General features: G+C 40.5%; 1 protein-coding gene across 1 annotated transcript; it reads right to left on the reverse strand.

The window, feature by feature from the left end:
• Window positions 1–990: 990 nt before the first annotated feature.
• Window positions 991–9,200, reverse strand: LOC119422650 (ras GTPase-activating protein 3; the record flags this gene model as incomplete). Its single annotated transcript, XM_037690039.1, is given in 4 exon segments — window positions 991–1,067; window positions 3,266–3,360; window positions 5,455–5,558; window positions 9,092–9,200. Coding segments are annotated over 4 exon segments (353 nt in total), but the record flags the coding sequence as incomplete, so codon positions are not given.
• Between the last annotated feature and the right edge of the window lie 3,938 nt (window positions 9,201–13,138).

Consider the following 13,138-nt stretch of genomic DNA (forward strand, 5'->3'; position numbering starts at 1 on the left):
TGCTGCTGATCTGTTTCATGTTGCTGCTGATCTGTTTCATGTTGCTGTGTTCATTCGTGCTCATCTGCTCACACAGACTCATGTTCGTGCTGCTGTTCGGTGTATTGTTTTTGTACTACTAGTGCGTAGTGTATTTTTAGTCTAACGTTTTTCTTAGGTCATATCTTAGATCTTATTACTGGTTTTCTTTTACATTTTATGCTTTTGTTGGATGGAACTGGGACCCTGTGTACACAATTTCGTTCCACCTCATGTACCACATGTGGTGCGAATGACAAATAAAGAACCTTGACTCTTGGATCCTTGAATAAAATACTGTAGAAAGATAAAACTTGACAAGTGTGACCACCAGATGCTTCTGACCCGCATGTTCATGAACTCAAACAGGAGTAAGTTTTGCACAGTGACTTGCATCATTGACAAAAGCGACGCCTCTCTTTAATCACCAAATTAAAATCTGGAACACTTTTGAAACGTTGCCTTAAAAACAAAACATCAGTAACGAGCTGCAATAAAAACATGTAGAATAGATGCAAAAAAAAAAAAAAAAAAAAGAGAAAAAGATGCTCGGATCATTGATGGAAGAACCGTGGAAGGATTATTTTAGACTAAGGCGTGTTATAATTTGTCAGGCAGCTATGTATTCCTTTCCAAATTACATTTGAAAAGCCGTTCCCATCTCCCATCATTAAATCACTCTTCAGAGAAAACAACCACAAAAAATGAATGTTCAAACTTTTTGCAGTAGCGATGGGTACATAATTATCTATACACATATAAACAATATATGCAACTGGTGCCTTTTGCAAAGAAAATTACTGTTAAAGGACCTTTTTTTTTCTACAGATATCACAAATTAAACCTACTTTATCTGAAGAACCAAAACCACCGAGGTGTTTCACCAGATAAACTCAGATATATGACAGAAGATTGTGCCATGCTTTGTATGAACGGTTGTGAAATAAAACGGGTGTGTGCGTGCGGCCTCACCGTGTCGCCAGCTTGTGGCTGATGACTCCGCTGTCGGTGATGACTTCGCTCAGACGCAGCTCCAGGTGCACCTTTCCCTGCGGGACGCACAAAGCAGTTTTCATTCTGTTACGTCTAACGAGACAGAAACTCTATATTTGATCATTTTACTGAAGCTGAAAACAACGTGATCCGGTCTCCAAACCCCCGTTTCACTTTTATTTTGCTCAAAGTGAAAGTCCGCACAGGTCAGGAAGTAGTTCCCCACCGTGGAACAAGTGCGATCCTCTGAAGTGATCAGATGAATGACATAATGACAGTTTAGCGGTGCAGCTGTCTAGAAAAGCCCCATTAATTACCAGCATCAGAATGCAAACTCACAGGGTGCTTCAAGTGGAGGGAACAAACACACACACAGATACACACTCCGGCCAAACAATGCGTCCTCTATTGAAGCGAGAAGAGAGACACTCTTATCTTCCTACTTCATTTGATCCATCGCCTCTCTTTTCTGTCCGTGCTGAGCTTCTCTCACACATCCTTCCTCTCCCCGCCTCCTCGGATGAATGTTTCTCTGTTTCAGATCGCCGCTCCGGGGCTACACACACCCATCTGTCTGCAGATGTTACCATTCGCTGTGTGTGTGTGTGTGTGTGTGTGACAGACAGCGCTGAATAGTGAACAGTCGAAAACACTGCGTGTGTAATAAATGAAGCACGGCGGGACAAGTGACAAAAATTCACTCCATTCCAGATTCTGAATGTCAATGAACCAAAAATAAACAACATGAATTAAATAAGGAATTAATCAATGAATGGATTGATGGATGATAGATGGCTGAATGAATGATGGATGGATGGATGGATGGATTAATGAATGATTCATAGATGAATTAATGAAGGAATTAATGAATGAATGGCTGAATGAATGATGGATGATGAATGGATGGATGGATGGATGGATGGATGGGTGAATGATATATGGAAGAATGTATGGATGGATCAATGAATGATTCATAGATTAATTAATGAAGGAATTAATGAATGAATGGCTGAATGAATGATGGATGCTGAATGGATGGATGGATGAATGAATGATTCATAGGTTAATTAATTAAAGAGTTAATGAATGGATGGATGGATGAATGGATAAATGGATGGATGGATGGATGAATGAATGATGTATGGATGGATGATAGATAAAATAATGAAGGAATTAATGAATGAGTAATGATGGATGGATGGCTGAATGAATGATAGATGGATGGATGAAAGGATGGATGGCTGAATGAATGATGAATGAATGGATGGCTGAATGAATGATGGATGGATGGATGGCTGAATGAATGATGGATGGATGGATGGCTGAATGAATGATGGATGGATGGCTGAATTTTTTTTTGCAACGCAAATCTACGCTATCTATGAAGCTTACAGAACTGGCAGGAAAATCTCAAATAATCCTGAAGCTTCCTGAAGCCTCATTGTCCACGTGCACATCAACCTGGACGTGGTGGTGGGCTTTGTCTGCTGAACCGGACCTGAGCCCGACCAGAACTGAGCTGCTGGTCTGCAGAGCTGGTGAGTAAAATTTTGACGTACTGTACAGTACATATACACATGTTGTTAAAAGTATGTAGGTTTAAGAGTTTAGAACATTGCAAGAGTGTGGGAAGGGTTTATAAAGCCTTAAAAAAAAAAAAAAATATATATATATATATATATCACACCTATATTTCACCTTTTCACTATATTTTGTATAAACCATGAAGTTTATAACCATAATTCACTGCACATTTAGAATAACTCCATGCTCTTGATGCTGACTGGATGAAAGTTTTGGCGCATGTAATTTAAAATTCACCCATTTTTAAATTGCAACATGCAAACTCCACCCAGAAAAGCCCCCCCGGTCTGGGGGCTTTTCTGGGTGGAGTTTCATGTTCTCTCCGTGCATGTGTGGGTTTTCTCCGGGTACTCCGGTTTTCTCCCACAGACCAAAAACATGCATGTTAGGCTGATTGGTGACTCTAAATTGTCTCTAGGTGTGAGTGAGAGAGTGAATGGTTGTCTCGTTTGTCTCTATGTGTCCCTTTGATGGACTGGAGACCTGTCCAGGGTGTCCCCTGCCTCTCGCACAGTGATAGCTGGATATGGACACCGGCGACCCAAAAAGGAAGAAGCGAGTAAAGACAATGGTTGTTTGGATGGATCCATTGTTAAAGAAACTAAACAACAGAAATGAAACTGCTTTGCTTTGATAAAAGTGCCACTGTGTCTCGTCTCATGGCACCAACCTGAACTTCTGAGTCAGCGCTGACGGGCTGCAGCTGGAACCAGGTGTCTTTCCCGTGATATTTCTGCAGGTCCTCTCTTTTCACGGCGACCTTACCTACACACACACAGACAAAACAAGCTCAAAACACAACTCGGAAAGAGCCTACGTGTTCATGTGTACAGTCTGATGCACACACACACACATCTGCTGTAAATCCACACAACATCCATCTCTTTTTACACACGCAGGCACCTGGAGAAGAAACACACACACCATGTGCTTCGGTGGCCTGGAGATAACCTCTAGAAGTTTAGCAACACCTGCGATTGTTGGCGCTCTCTCACACACACACACACACACACACACAGGCAGGAGGTGCAGAGGTGTACGTTTTACAGTTTGTGGTGAGTGATCAAACCCACCGAAACGTTCACACCGACACACCCAGGAACACTGGAGGAAACATCAACACACACACACACGTCTACCTTAGGTAAACATTTTTACCATCCCTTTAAAGACAGGAGCAAACACTGCAAAGGCAGCTTCTAAATAAATATGTTTTGAATAAATCTGAACGTCATATTTTGGGTCTTCAGCTGTGAAAAAGCATCAACTCTAACAACAGGGCGAGGTTCCCACATCTTCTGAATGATGTGCACAAGCTTTCATGCGGCGCTTCTTTTCTCTAATATCTCTAAAAGGAATGCACGTTTGCATTGTCCTTGCCATTATCTTAGACTGGGATCATCTTACGCTGAGAAATGACCCATACTCCCACACCAAACTTTAACTCATTTTCTGTAAAACTGACCGGGTTACAGCCATTTTTGTGTTCGCCACGGTTAACTAGCTGTGGTGGCCATCTTGGATTGGAATGACTCCAAAAGTTAATCAGTTTAAAGTGTAAATCCAATGATAACCTTCTGAAAATGTCATTAAAATGTGCCAAGTGGTTCATGAGGTATTTTGCTAACAGGCAAACAAGACTGACGTCAACAGCCAAGATTTTAAGCAAAGATGTGCTCAGAGTATGAGCTGGGGATGACTCTCAGCTACTACCACATCAAATTTCAGCTCAATATGAAACTGGACGAGTTATAGTCGCTTTTTGTTTGAAGAGGTCAGTTGACTGTGGCGGCCATTTTGAATTGAGTTAACGCTGAAATTTAAGCAGCTGTAGATCCAATAGTTACTCTCTGAGAGTGTTACGAAGATCTGTCTACTGGCTCATGAGTTATTTTGCTAACAGGCACAGGACTATACGTACACACAGACAGTTATATTATTACCCACCTTTCATGACGGTGGGCAATAATAACCATTATCTCATTTTAGCTGCAAGTCTTTGAGCAACAGCAAATGTCTGGTTGCAGGTTATAAGAGTAAAAATACTTTTACACAGAGGACGTTCTTGGGTGCTACTTTAAATAAAAATACTAAAGTAAAAGCTTTTAAAAGTTCATGTCAGTATCCGCCTGGTTTGGATCCAGAACGTAAGTGAACCTGTAGGAACGTGCGAGTGACGGTTCCGTTAATCGTCCGAACACAAACCAGTCGATAGTTGGGACTTTTATTTATTAGTCCAATTCTACAGTGGAAAGATGTTGCCACGGAGACAGAGGCCGTTAGCCAATCAGAGCTGGTCGGTACGTAAACATTTAGACGGCCGAGACGAGCCACACGACTGAGCGGGCGTGTGACCGTCGTGTATTTGTTGCGCTCGTCTAAAGTTAACCCGATTCAAGATGGCCGCCACAGATTGGCAACAATAATGGCTGGAACTCAGTGAGTCTTTCAGCTATTGGGCTGAGATTTGTTGAGGTAGTAGCTGAGACCAATCCCCAACACATACTCTGAGCAAAGACGGATCAGGTGAAGTCTTTGGTTAAAACTTTAAAACAAATGCACACCTGTGATTGCTGCCCAGATATAAAAAATAAAGTATTTATACTAACAGAAAACATTTTTGTCATGACCGAGTATCAGTAGAGAGAGTTCAGATTCAGGAGTTTAGCTTATTTAGCTGCTTTTAACTCCACATTGTGCAGGTTTTTGTGTTTTGATGCGGTTTCTTAACAAAAGCTTCACCTGCTGTGTTGATTTGGCTGCTGTAAAAACACAGCTCAGCGTGTTCACGATAATTATTTTACTCTCTGTAAGGTGTCGCAGTAATGCGGTGAAAAAGACCAGAAGAAGGTAACTTACCGATACTGGAGTCCCTCCTGAACACGTCTCTGTCGAAAATGTAAAAAGAGAGGTGTCTGAAGCTACGTGGGATCTCGCAGTAGAAGTCCTCCCCGTAAAACGGACTGATGGAGAGAAGAAACAAGGAGAACCAGACGAGGCTCGTTAAAAGATGGATAAAAAATAAAAGATGGGGAAGAATGCAGGAGGATACTAATCTAAACGTTTAAGTTTTACCACCTAAAATCCAAACTATAAAGTTAGAAGTTTATATTGAGGGTGAATGTTATGAATATTAGGATCAAGTAAAAATGAGAAAATTATTGGTCTTTGTGTATTATGAGAAAGTATGAGCAAGTAATAACACGAGAAATGGTATTTTATATGAAAATGCAGTGTTAAAGTTGAATGAGTGCTGAAACTGTGCTGAAATTAGCTGAAAAGGGTAGTTGTTAATGTTAAACTCAACAGAACAACATTGAAACACAATAGATGCTTAAACGATCAGACCTCTAGCTAAAACCCAGTGGCAGACAAGCTAAAACTAGCAGGACACAAGCTGAAATGAGCAGAACACAAGATCAGAAGTTAACATGAGCAGAACTCTGGCTAAAAACTAGTTAAAATCGGCAGAATCAAAACTGAAACGAGAAGAACACAAGCTAAAACCAGATGATCACAAGTTAAAATGAGTAGAACACTGGCTAAAACAAGCAGAACAGTAGCTAAAACCAGCAGCTGACAAGTTTAAACCACAAGAACACGAGCTAAAATGAGCAGAACACAAGTTAAAACAATTATACACAAGCTAGAATTAGCAGAACAAAAGCAAAAATAAGCAGGACACAAGCTAAAACAATTAAAACACAAGCTAAAATAATTACAGTAGACACAAGCTAAAACAAGAACAACTCAAGTTAAAATGAGCAGAACACAAAGTCAAACTGAGCTGAATAGCACAAAGCTAAAATGAGTGAGACAGGAGCTAAAAGTAGCAAAACCGTAAATAAAAGCAAAAATCAGATAAATTGTAGCTACAAAATTATATTTTGTGTAACAGTAGCTGAAAGAATGAGAAGTTAAGGCTGATAGAAACATAAGGAAATAAAAAGAGAGCAGATACGATGAAGCAGATTTCAAAGACAGCAATGTGTGAGTTTAGATTATCTCCGTGCATTTCAATGGGGAAAATGTTGAAATAAAAATTAAATAACTCAAAAAGCATAAAAGTTACAAATATTAAAAGTCATGGCACATTATTTCTGATTGAGATGAAAGTTTTGACATTTTAAATGATTAAATTAATGAAACCTATTACTGCGTTCACACAATAATAGAGATAAATCGCAACTCTTAAATAAAATGAGGCCAACGATAATAAAACAGTACGGGAATAACTCTGAAAAGGGCAGGAAGTGATTTTTGAACCTCGGGCAAATTCCTGCAACTATCACAAGTGCCTTTTTTGTTTTATTTGTTTGTTTTTACACCAGAACCTTACGTTCAGCCTTTATTTTGAAAGGGTTACAAAGCAAAAACTATGGTCACGGGTGAGCTCAGCTTTACTGTCAGAATATGTACCCCCGCCCTTCTCCTTACGTTAATCCACTCAACCTGTGAAAATGAAGGAATATAAAGATAAAGAGGATTAAACCTGCATGCTTGCACATTTTTACATAAAAAAAATAGAATCCGATCAGTTCGCTGAGTTGTTAATCTGTAACATTTCTCAATTTAGTTTTTTGGGAGCGTCCTCAACCGATGGTCAGACTGTAGAAATGTACTATCACCTCGACTACGAGCCGTTCCTCCTCCGCCTCCTCTTTCAAACAGGATCAGTTTGGTCAATTAATCAACAAACGGATGGAAAATGCAGCCTGCCGGTGTTTAAGTCTTTCCACGAATCACATGAAACACGACTCCCCTCAACAACAGGTCCGTTTGTGACCATTAGCTCGAGGGCACGTCAACATCTGCGGCCGGCGCCTTCACCTAAATGACAACTGTAGAAACTGCAGCAATAAGAAGCTCGTGAGCCGAGCCCTCGGGGCTGCTGCTAATAATTACAGACTTCCTCCACAGCTCAGCAGACACAAAGGAGGAGCGGACAGATGAAACGGAAGGAGCATGACTGCGCTCATCAACAGTCAGATTAGATTAAATGATCTCCTTTTATTTTGATTTAATTAACTTGTTGAGAAGAAACAAAGTCAGCTCTATCAGATATACTGACCTTTAGTGTATTATAACTTTAGTATTTGAAATATTTACCCTTTATTTTCAAATATTTTCTGTATACACAGATTGTTTCAATTTTTTAAAAACATTGTCCTCTTTTAAAATTGTTGTCTTCTTATCCTTATTTGAGTGTTAAGCAACAGTTATTTAAGGTTTAGCTTTTAGCAACTGTTACTAATTTTAACTTTTAGCTATTTGCAATTTATGTATTTTTTGTGTTGATTTAGCTAATTTTAGCTTTTAGCTACAACTGTGCTAGTTTCAACCTTTAGTTACAGTACTGCTGATTTTAGCTAGTTTTGTTAGTTTTAACTACCGCTCTATTCCTTTTAACTTTTAACCACTGTTTAGTTAATTTTATCTTTTGGATACAGTTTAGCATTTTTTGTTGTTTTTTTATCCACTAGGATTTCACAAATTTTAGCTTTTAGCTACAGTTTTGTTAGTTTCACCCTTTAGCTAGTGTTCCTGGTTTTAACTTTTAGATATGGTTTAGCTAATTTTCCCTTTAAGCTGCAAATTTGCTAGTTTTAATTACTGCTCTACTTTTAATTTTTACCCAATGCTTTGATAATTTTTTGTTTTTAGCTACAATTTATTTATCGTAGTTTTTAGCTTTTAAATATGGTTTTGCCTTATTTTACCTTATAACAGCACTTTTGCTAGATTTAGCTTTTAACTAAGGGACTGTAAATGTTGCCTTTTTACTGCAGTTTTACTATTTTACCATTTAGCTACAGTTTTGCTAGTTTTACCTACACAGTAATTCCACTCATTTCAAGTTTTAAACACAATTTATCCCATTTTAGCTTTTAGCTACAATTGTTCTTATTTTAGCTTTTAAGTATAATTCTGCTATTTTAGTTGATAGCTATGTTTTTTTTTCTTCTTTCAGCTGCTCCCTTCTTCAGGGGTCGCCACAGCGAACTAAATCACACGAAGACTTGGCGATTTTTTTATGCTGGATTCCCTTCATGACGCCACAGACCATCGAGCTACCACAGCCCTCTGTGTGGAGCAGAGAGCTTCTATCTAGGGCGCCCGGAGGAGCAGATTGTGGAAGTTAAGGGCCCAGAGTGGGGCAAATGAGGGTGGAGGCAGGTGTGGGTGCTTCACCTATCCCACCCACATTTTGATGTTGCTGGTAACAGGAGTTGAACCGGCGATCTTCCGATCACAGGCCCACCTTCTCTAACCTCTGCGCCACCACTCTCTTGATTTTTTTTATCCCTTGCTATCAACCATAGCTGAAAGCTACAGCTACAGTAAGTTGTATCTTTTAGTGACATTTCTGCTAATTTTAGATTTTAAATACTGTATTTCTGTAAGTTTTGATTTTCCTCTCGTGGTTTGGATTTAAAGAACAAAAAATGGTGAGAAATGAAAAAAAGTTGGAAAGTCAAAGGGATCTTAAACGCACCACAGTGACTTCTCGACAATCTTGGTCCTGAAGACCTCCTCCTGGTCCAGGTTGACGGTGCAGAAACAGTCCCTCATCCTGTTTGGTCCCGGGTACGGAGGGATGTTTTTTGCTTCTCCTGCACAAACAAAAGGGAAGGAAGTGAGCAGGAAGGAGAGTCATTTAGGAGCACCGAGTTCATTCAGGCAACTCGTTCAAGAATTTTCAAAGCACAAAAAGGAAACGACATTATGTAAGTTCACACCTGATTTAGCTTTCAGTGCAACATGTCTGTGAACGTCTCGGCTCTTTTTCTGTCGCCGCTCAACCAAATCCGGCAGCGCAAATAATGAGCTTAACTCCGCCGAGGTGACTACTTTTACGATTGACACACAAATATCCGGCTGTGGTCTCGGAGACCAGGCCACAGTTAAGAGCATTAGACGTGAAGTGGGTTTGGTGTGTGAGCTGTCAGATCTGTGAATGAAAGAATCTGCGTGGGACGTTTCCTTAACTCTGCTGAGGCTCAATCTGTTCATCAGACGTGCGACAGAAAGCACTCCATTTCACAGGAATGTGGTCCAGCTACCCACAAACACACACACACACACACACACATTGCAATGATGGCGCTCCAGTCCTGAAGGACCAATATGTTCTGCTTTGTGACAATGTGGATCCAGTGGCCCACTCCTGATTCAGCATGCACTCTATACTTTCCCATATAAATCTATCATTTCTACATACTTTGTGCCGTTTGGTCGTTCATATAGCAACTAATCACATTGTTTCCAGTGGGGACAGAGGAGCTGCTGACATCAGCTGGAACATACCAGTAATCAGGTGCTCGAAGGAATACCTTGAAGAGCTCCTCAATCCCTCCAATGCCTCTTTCATTGAGGAACCAGAGCCATGGATAGGGTGGTTGGGGATCGACCAGTCAAAGGGGCAGCCGTCACCAACATAGTCATCCTGGGTATCTCGAAGCTATGGATGTTAGGACTGTCTTGGTTGAACTGCATGGTCAATGGAGGCAGTACCCATGTGGGGCAGTCTGGGGTGACGGTGTCCATCTTTAAGAAGGGGGACTACAGGATGTGCTCTTACGATAGTGAGCTCACACTCCTCAGCCTACCTGGAAAGGTCTACTTCTTGGTACTGAAGAGGAGAGTCCGGTCCATAGTTGAACCTCAGCCTGAAGAGGAGCAAGGTGGTGGAACCATGGACCAGTATTTTACTCTTGCTTGAGTGCTAGGAGCATGGAGGTTTGCCCAACTGGTCTACATGTGTTTTGTGAAGTTTTATTGACCTTATTCACGAGGGCATCCTGTGGGGGGTGCTCCAGGAGTATGGTGGGTTCAAGGTTCTTTACTGTCATTCACATCACATGTGGTACATGAGGTGGAACGAAACTACGCACACGGGGTCCCAGTTACATCCAACAAAAATTCTGGATAGTCCCCTTTTAAGGGCCATTCAGTCCATGTGCCAAGAGAGTGCACGTTTGGTTTGTGTGGCTGGCAGTAGCTGTATAATAATGCACTATCCTCATGTTGAAGTGAACCAGTTCAGAAACATTAAATGAAAAGTGGCATAAATCTGTGTTCTGTGGAGACAGAAAACCCTAAATTGTTTACTTAAAAGATAAACTTTTCTGTTGCAGCAGCAAAAAAATGGTTCAGATATTTGTGGCTAAAACTCCTGCAGCTGAAGACAAAAAGGAAACATACAGAGTTGACATTTGACACGGATACGCTGCTGCAAAACACAAAAACACCTCCTCGGAAGTCGTTTGTCCTGCTGTTATCTCTGGTCGTTGATTTACTGCACACAGTCCCATGTGACGCTTGAACCACTTCTACACTTTTATATAAAAATAAAACAATTTCTGCCTCTTTGGAAACATGACTACAGTTTATTTGGTTTGCTAATGTGGACTGGTCCTGGATAACATATAAAAAAAAATTATTCTTCAATTATAATTTTGTTTGACAACATTTTAGACTCAAAATTTCAAATTTTCTGTCAATTTCTGGGTATTTTTGTATAAACATCAAAGCCCCTGTATGTTTATTATAATTTAACAAGTTCATACATTAGTGCAATTTTATTATCTGCACATTTATGTTACAATATCACTGCTCACTGCAAAGAAAGGCGGGCAATCATGTTTGCGTCCATTTGCTTGCCTTTTAGAAAATATCGCATAAAACACTGGACACATTTTAATAAAATGTTCAGAAAGTTATCACTGAATGGAAGATTGAATTGAGATGGCAGCGACAGCCAATCAAGCTTAGCCACACGAAAACGACTAAAACATTAATTTTGCAGATATTGAGCTAAAAATTGGTGTGGTAGTAGCTTAGAGTAATTTTGAACTCATACACTTACAGAAATCTATACGCTTGTCAACTAATTGAATAATCCTGAGGGTAAAAAGAAGAAAAAGTGGACAGTTTAGCAAATATGTATTCCTTTATCTTTTTAGAAAATGCAATAGATTACAGTTTGAAAACACAGCTCGTTTATAATCCAGACCTGGAAAACACTAAAATTAAATTCCATACTTTTCCAGTCTCCGTTGGAACCCAGAACATAGAAAAGGTGTCATCACTGGGAAGGATGTGTCATCAAAGCTTTAACAAAACATGTAATTTAACGGTTTGGATAAAACCCGTCCCGGTTTGTAAGAACTGGACCCAGAAACTCAGGCGACCAAGTCAAAAACTTAGGATTTATGTCAGGTAACAAAAGTCTGACGTGGCAGCGGAACTAAGTTAGAAAAACTCGAGGAAACCTGGAGTGAAAACTGCGTGAAGATACAGACGTGGGCTGATGAGGAGTGGAAACACCTGGCGTTATTACAACTGGGGACAGGTGAGAGTGGGCGGGAGCTGAACGCGCAGAACTGACCGAGGAAAAAGTGTCTGAAGACACAGAGGAAACAAGGACAACACTGAAATGCACTCTTTGCTGTGGGATTTAAATAGCAAATGGTTGCAGTTTTCGATACACACATACATGGATGGTGGTGGCCATCTTGGATTTTGGCGTGGCATCCCAGTTTTTCAAAGGAAACTTTCTTACGCTTGTATGCAGCCCCACACCAAAATGGAAGTTGGTACCTCACTTGTTTTTCAAGTTATCATGCTCACAACACTGACAAACATCTAAAACCAACAAATACCAAAAACAAACGGACAGACATCCTGACAAAACCTGTCAGAGGGCCAAACCTTTAATCTGTTTTTTCTCTTTTACACATAATTCACTGAAACCCAGCAAACAAACTGCACATAATTTGAGTCAGCTGAAGGTTTTGCTAACGGGATCCAGTCTGCGTCCTCGCTGCAGCACTGGAGTCACATGTGAACTCCTGCTGAGACAAACAGCCGACGATGATCGTCTCTGGAGGGGGGAGTTTGGAACACGGCGGTGTTATGACGGCTTCCCCAGAGGCCGTTTCATGCCCTCGGTGAATCATTACACAACGAACGAAGCAGACACCTGAACCGCCTGACATGACGCACGCCTCGCTGCTTCGACTTGCAGTTTAAGACGACGTTACTCCTGCTTATCAAGCCACTCTGCTCTGTTATTAAATCGTTCTCTCCTTGTCTATTCTCCCGTTAATCTCCTTCATTAACCCTTTGCTTCCAAATCCCTTTCAATCTTTTTTTAACCCTCCTCCACGCTCTTTAATGATCTGTGACGTGCCTTGATTGGATCGCATCATTCCAGTCAAAACATCATAGGATTATGACGGATTTCTCTGTTTTTTTATCGACACAACTTAAGCTAAAAAAACGAAAGAACAAGAGAGCAGGAAACACGTGCAAATAAAGGTCTTGCATCCTATGAAGGAATGCACATCGCCCACCACATTTTGTGCCAAAGTTTTAAATTAAGATAATTTTATTTAAAGAAATAAATTGTCACGCACAGTGTGTGTTGGGAGTGACTCTCAGCTACTACCAGACCAAATTTTAGCTTCATATCTGCAAAATAGAGTTGAAGCCATTTTATTTGGTTTAAGGTCGGCTGTTTGTGGACGTAGCTTAGTTT

This window comes from Nematolebias whitei, chromosome 2 (genome assembly GCF_014905685.2).
Source record: "Nematolebias whitei isolate Nwh7 chromosome 2, NemWhi1, whole genome shotgun sequence".
Lineage (NCBI taxonomy): Eukaryota > Metazoa > Chordata > Actinopteri > Cyprinodontiformes > Rivulidae > Nematolebias > Nematolebias whitei.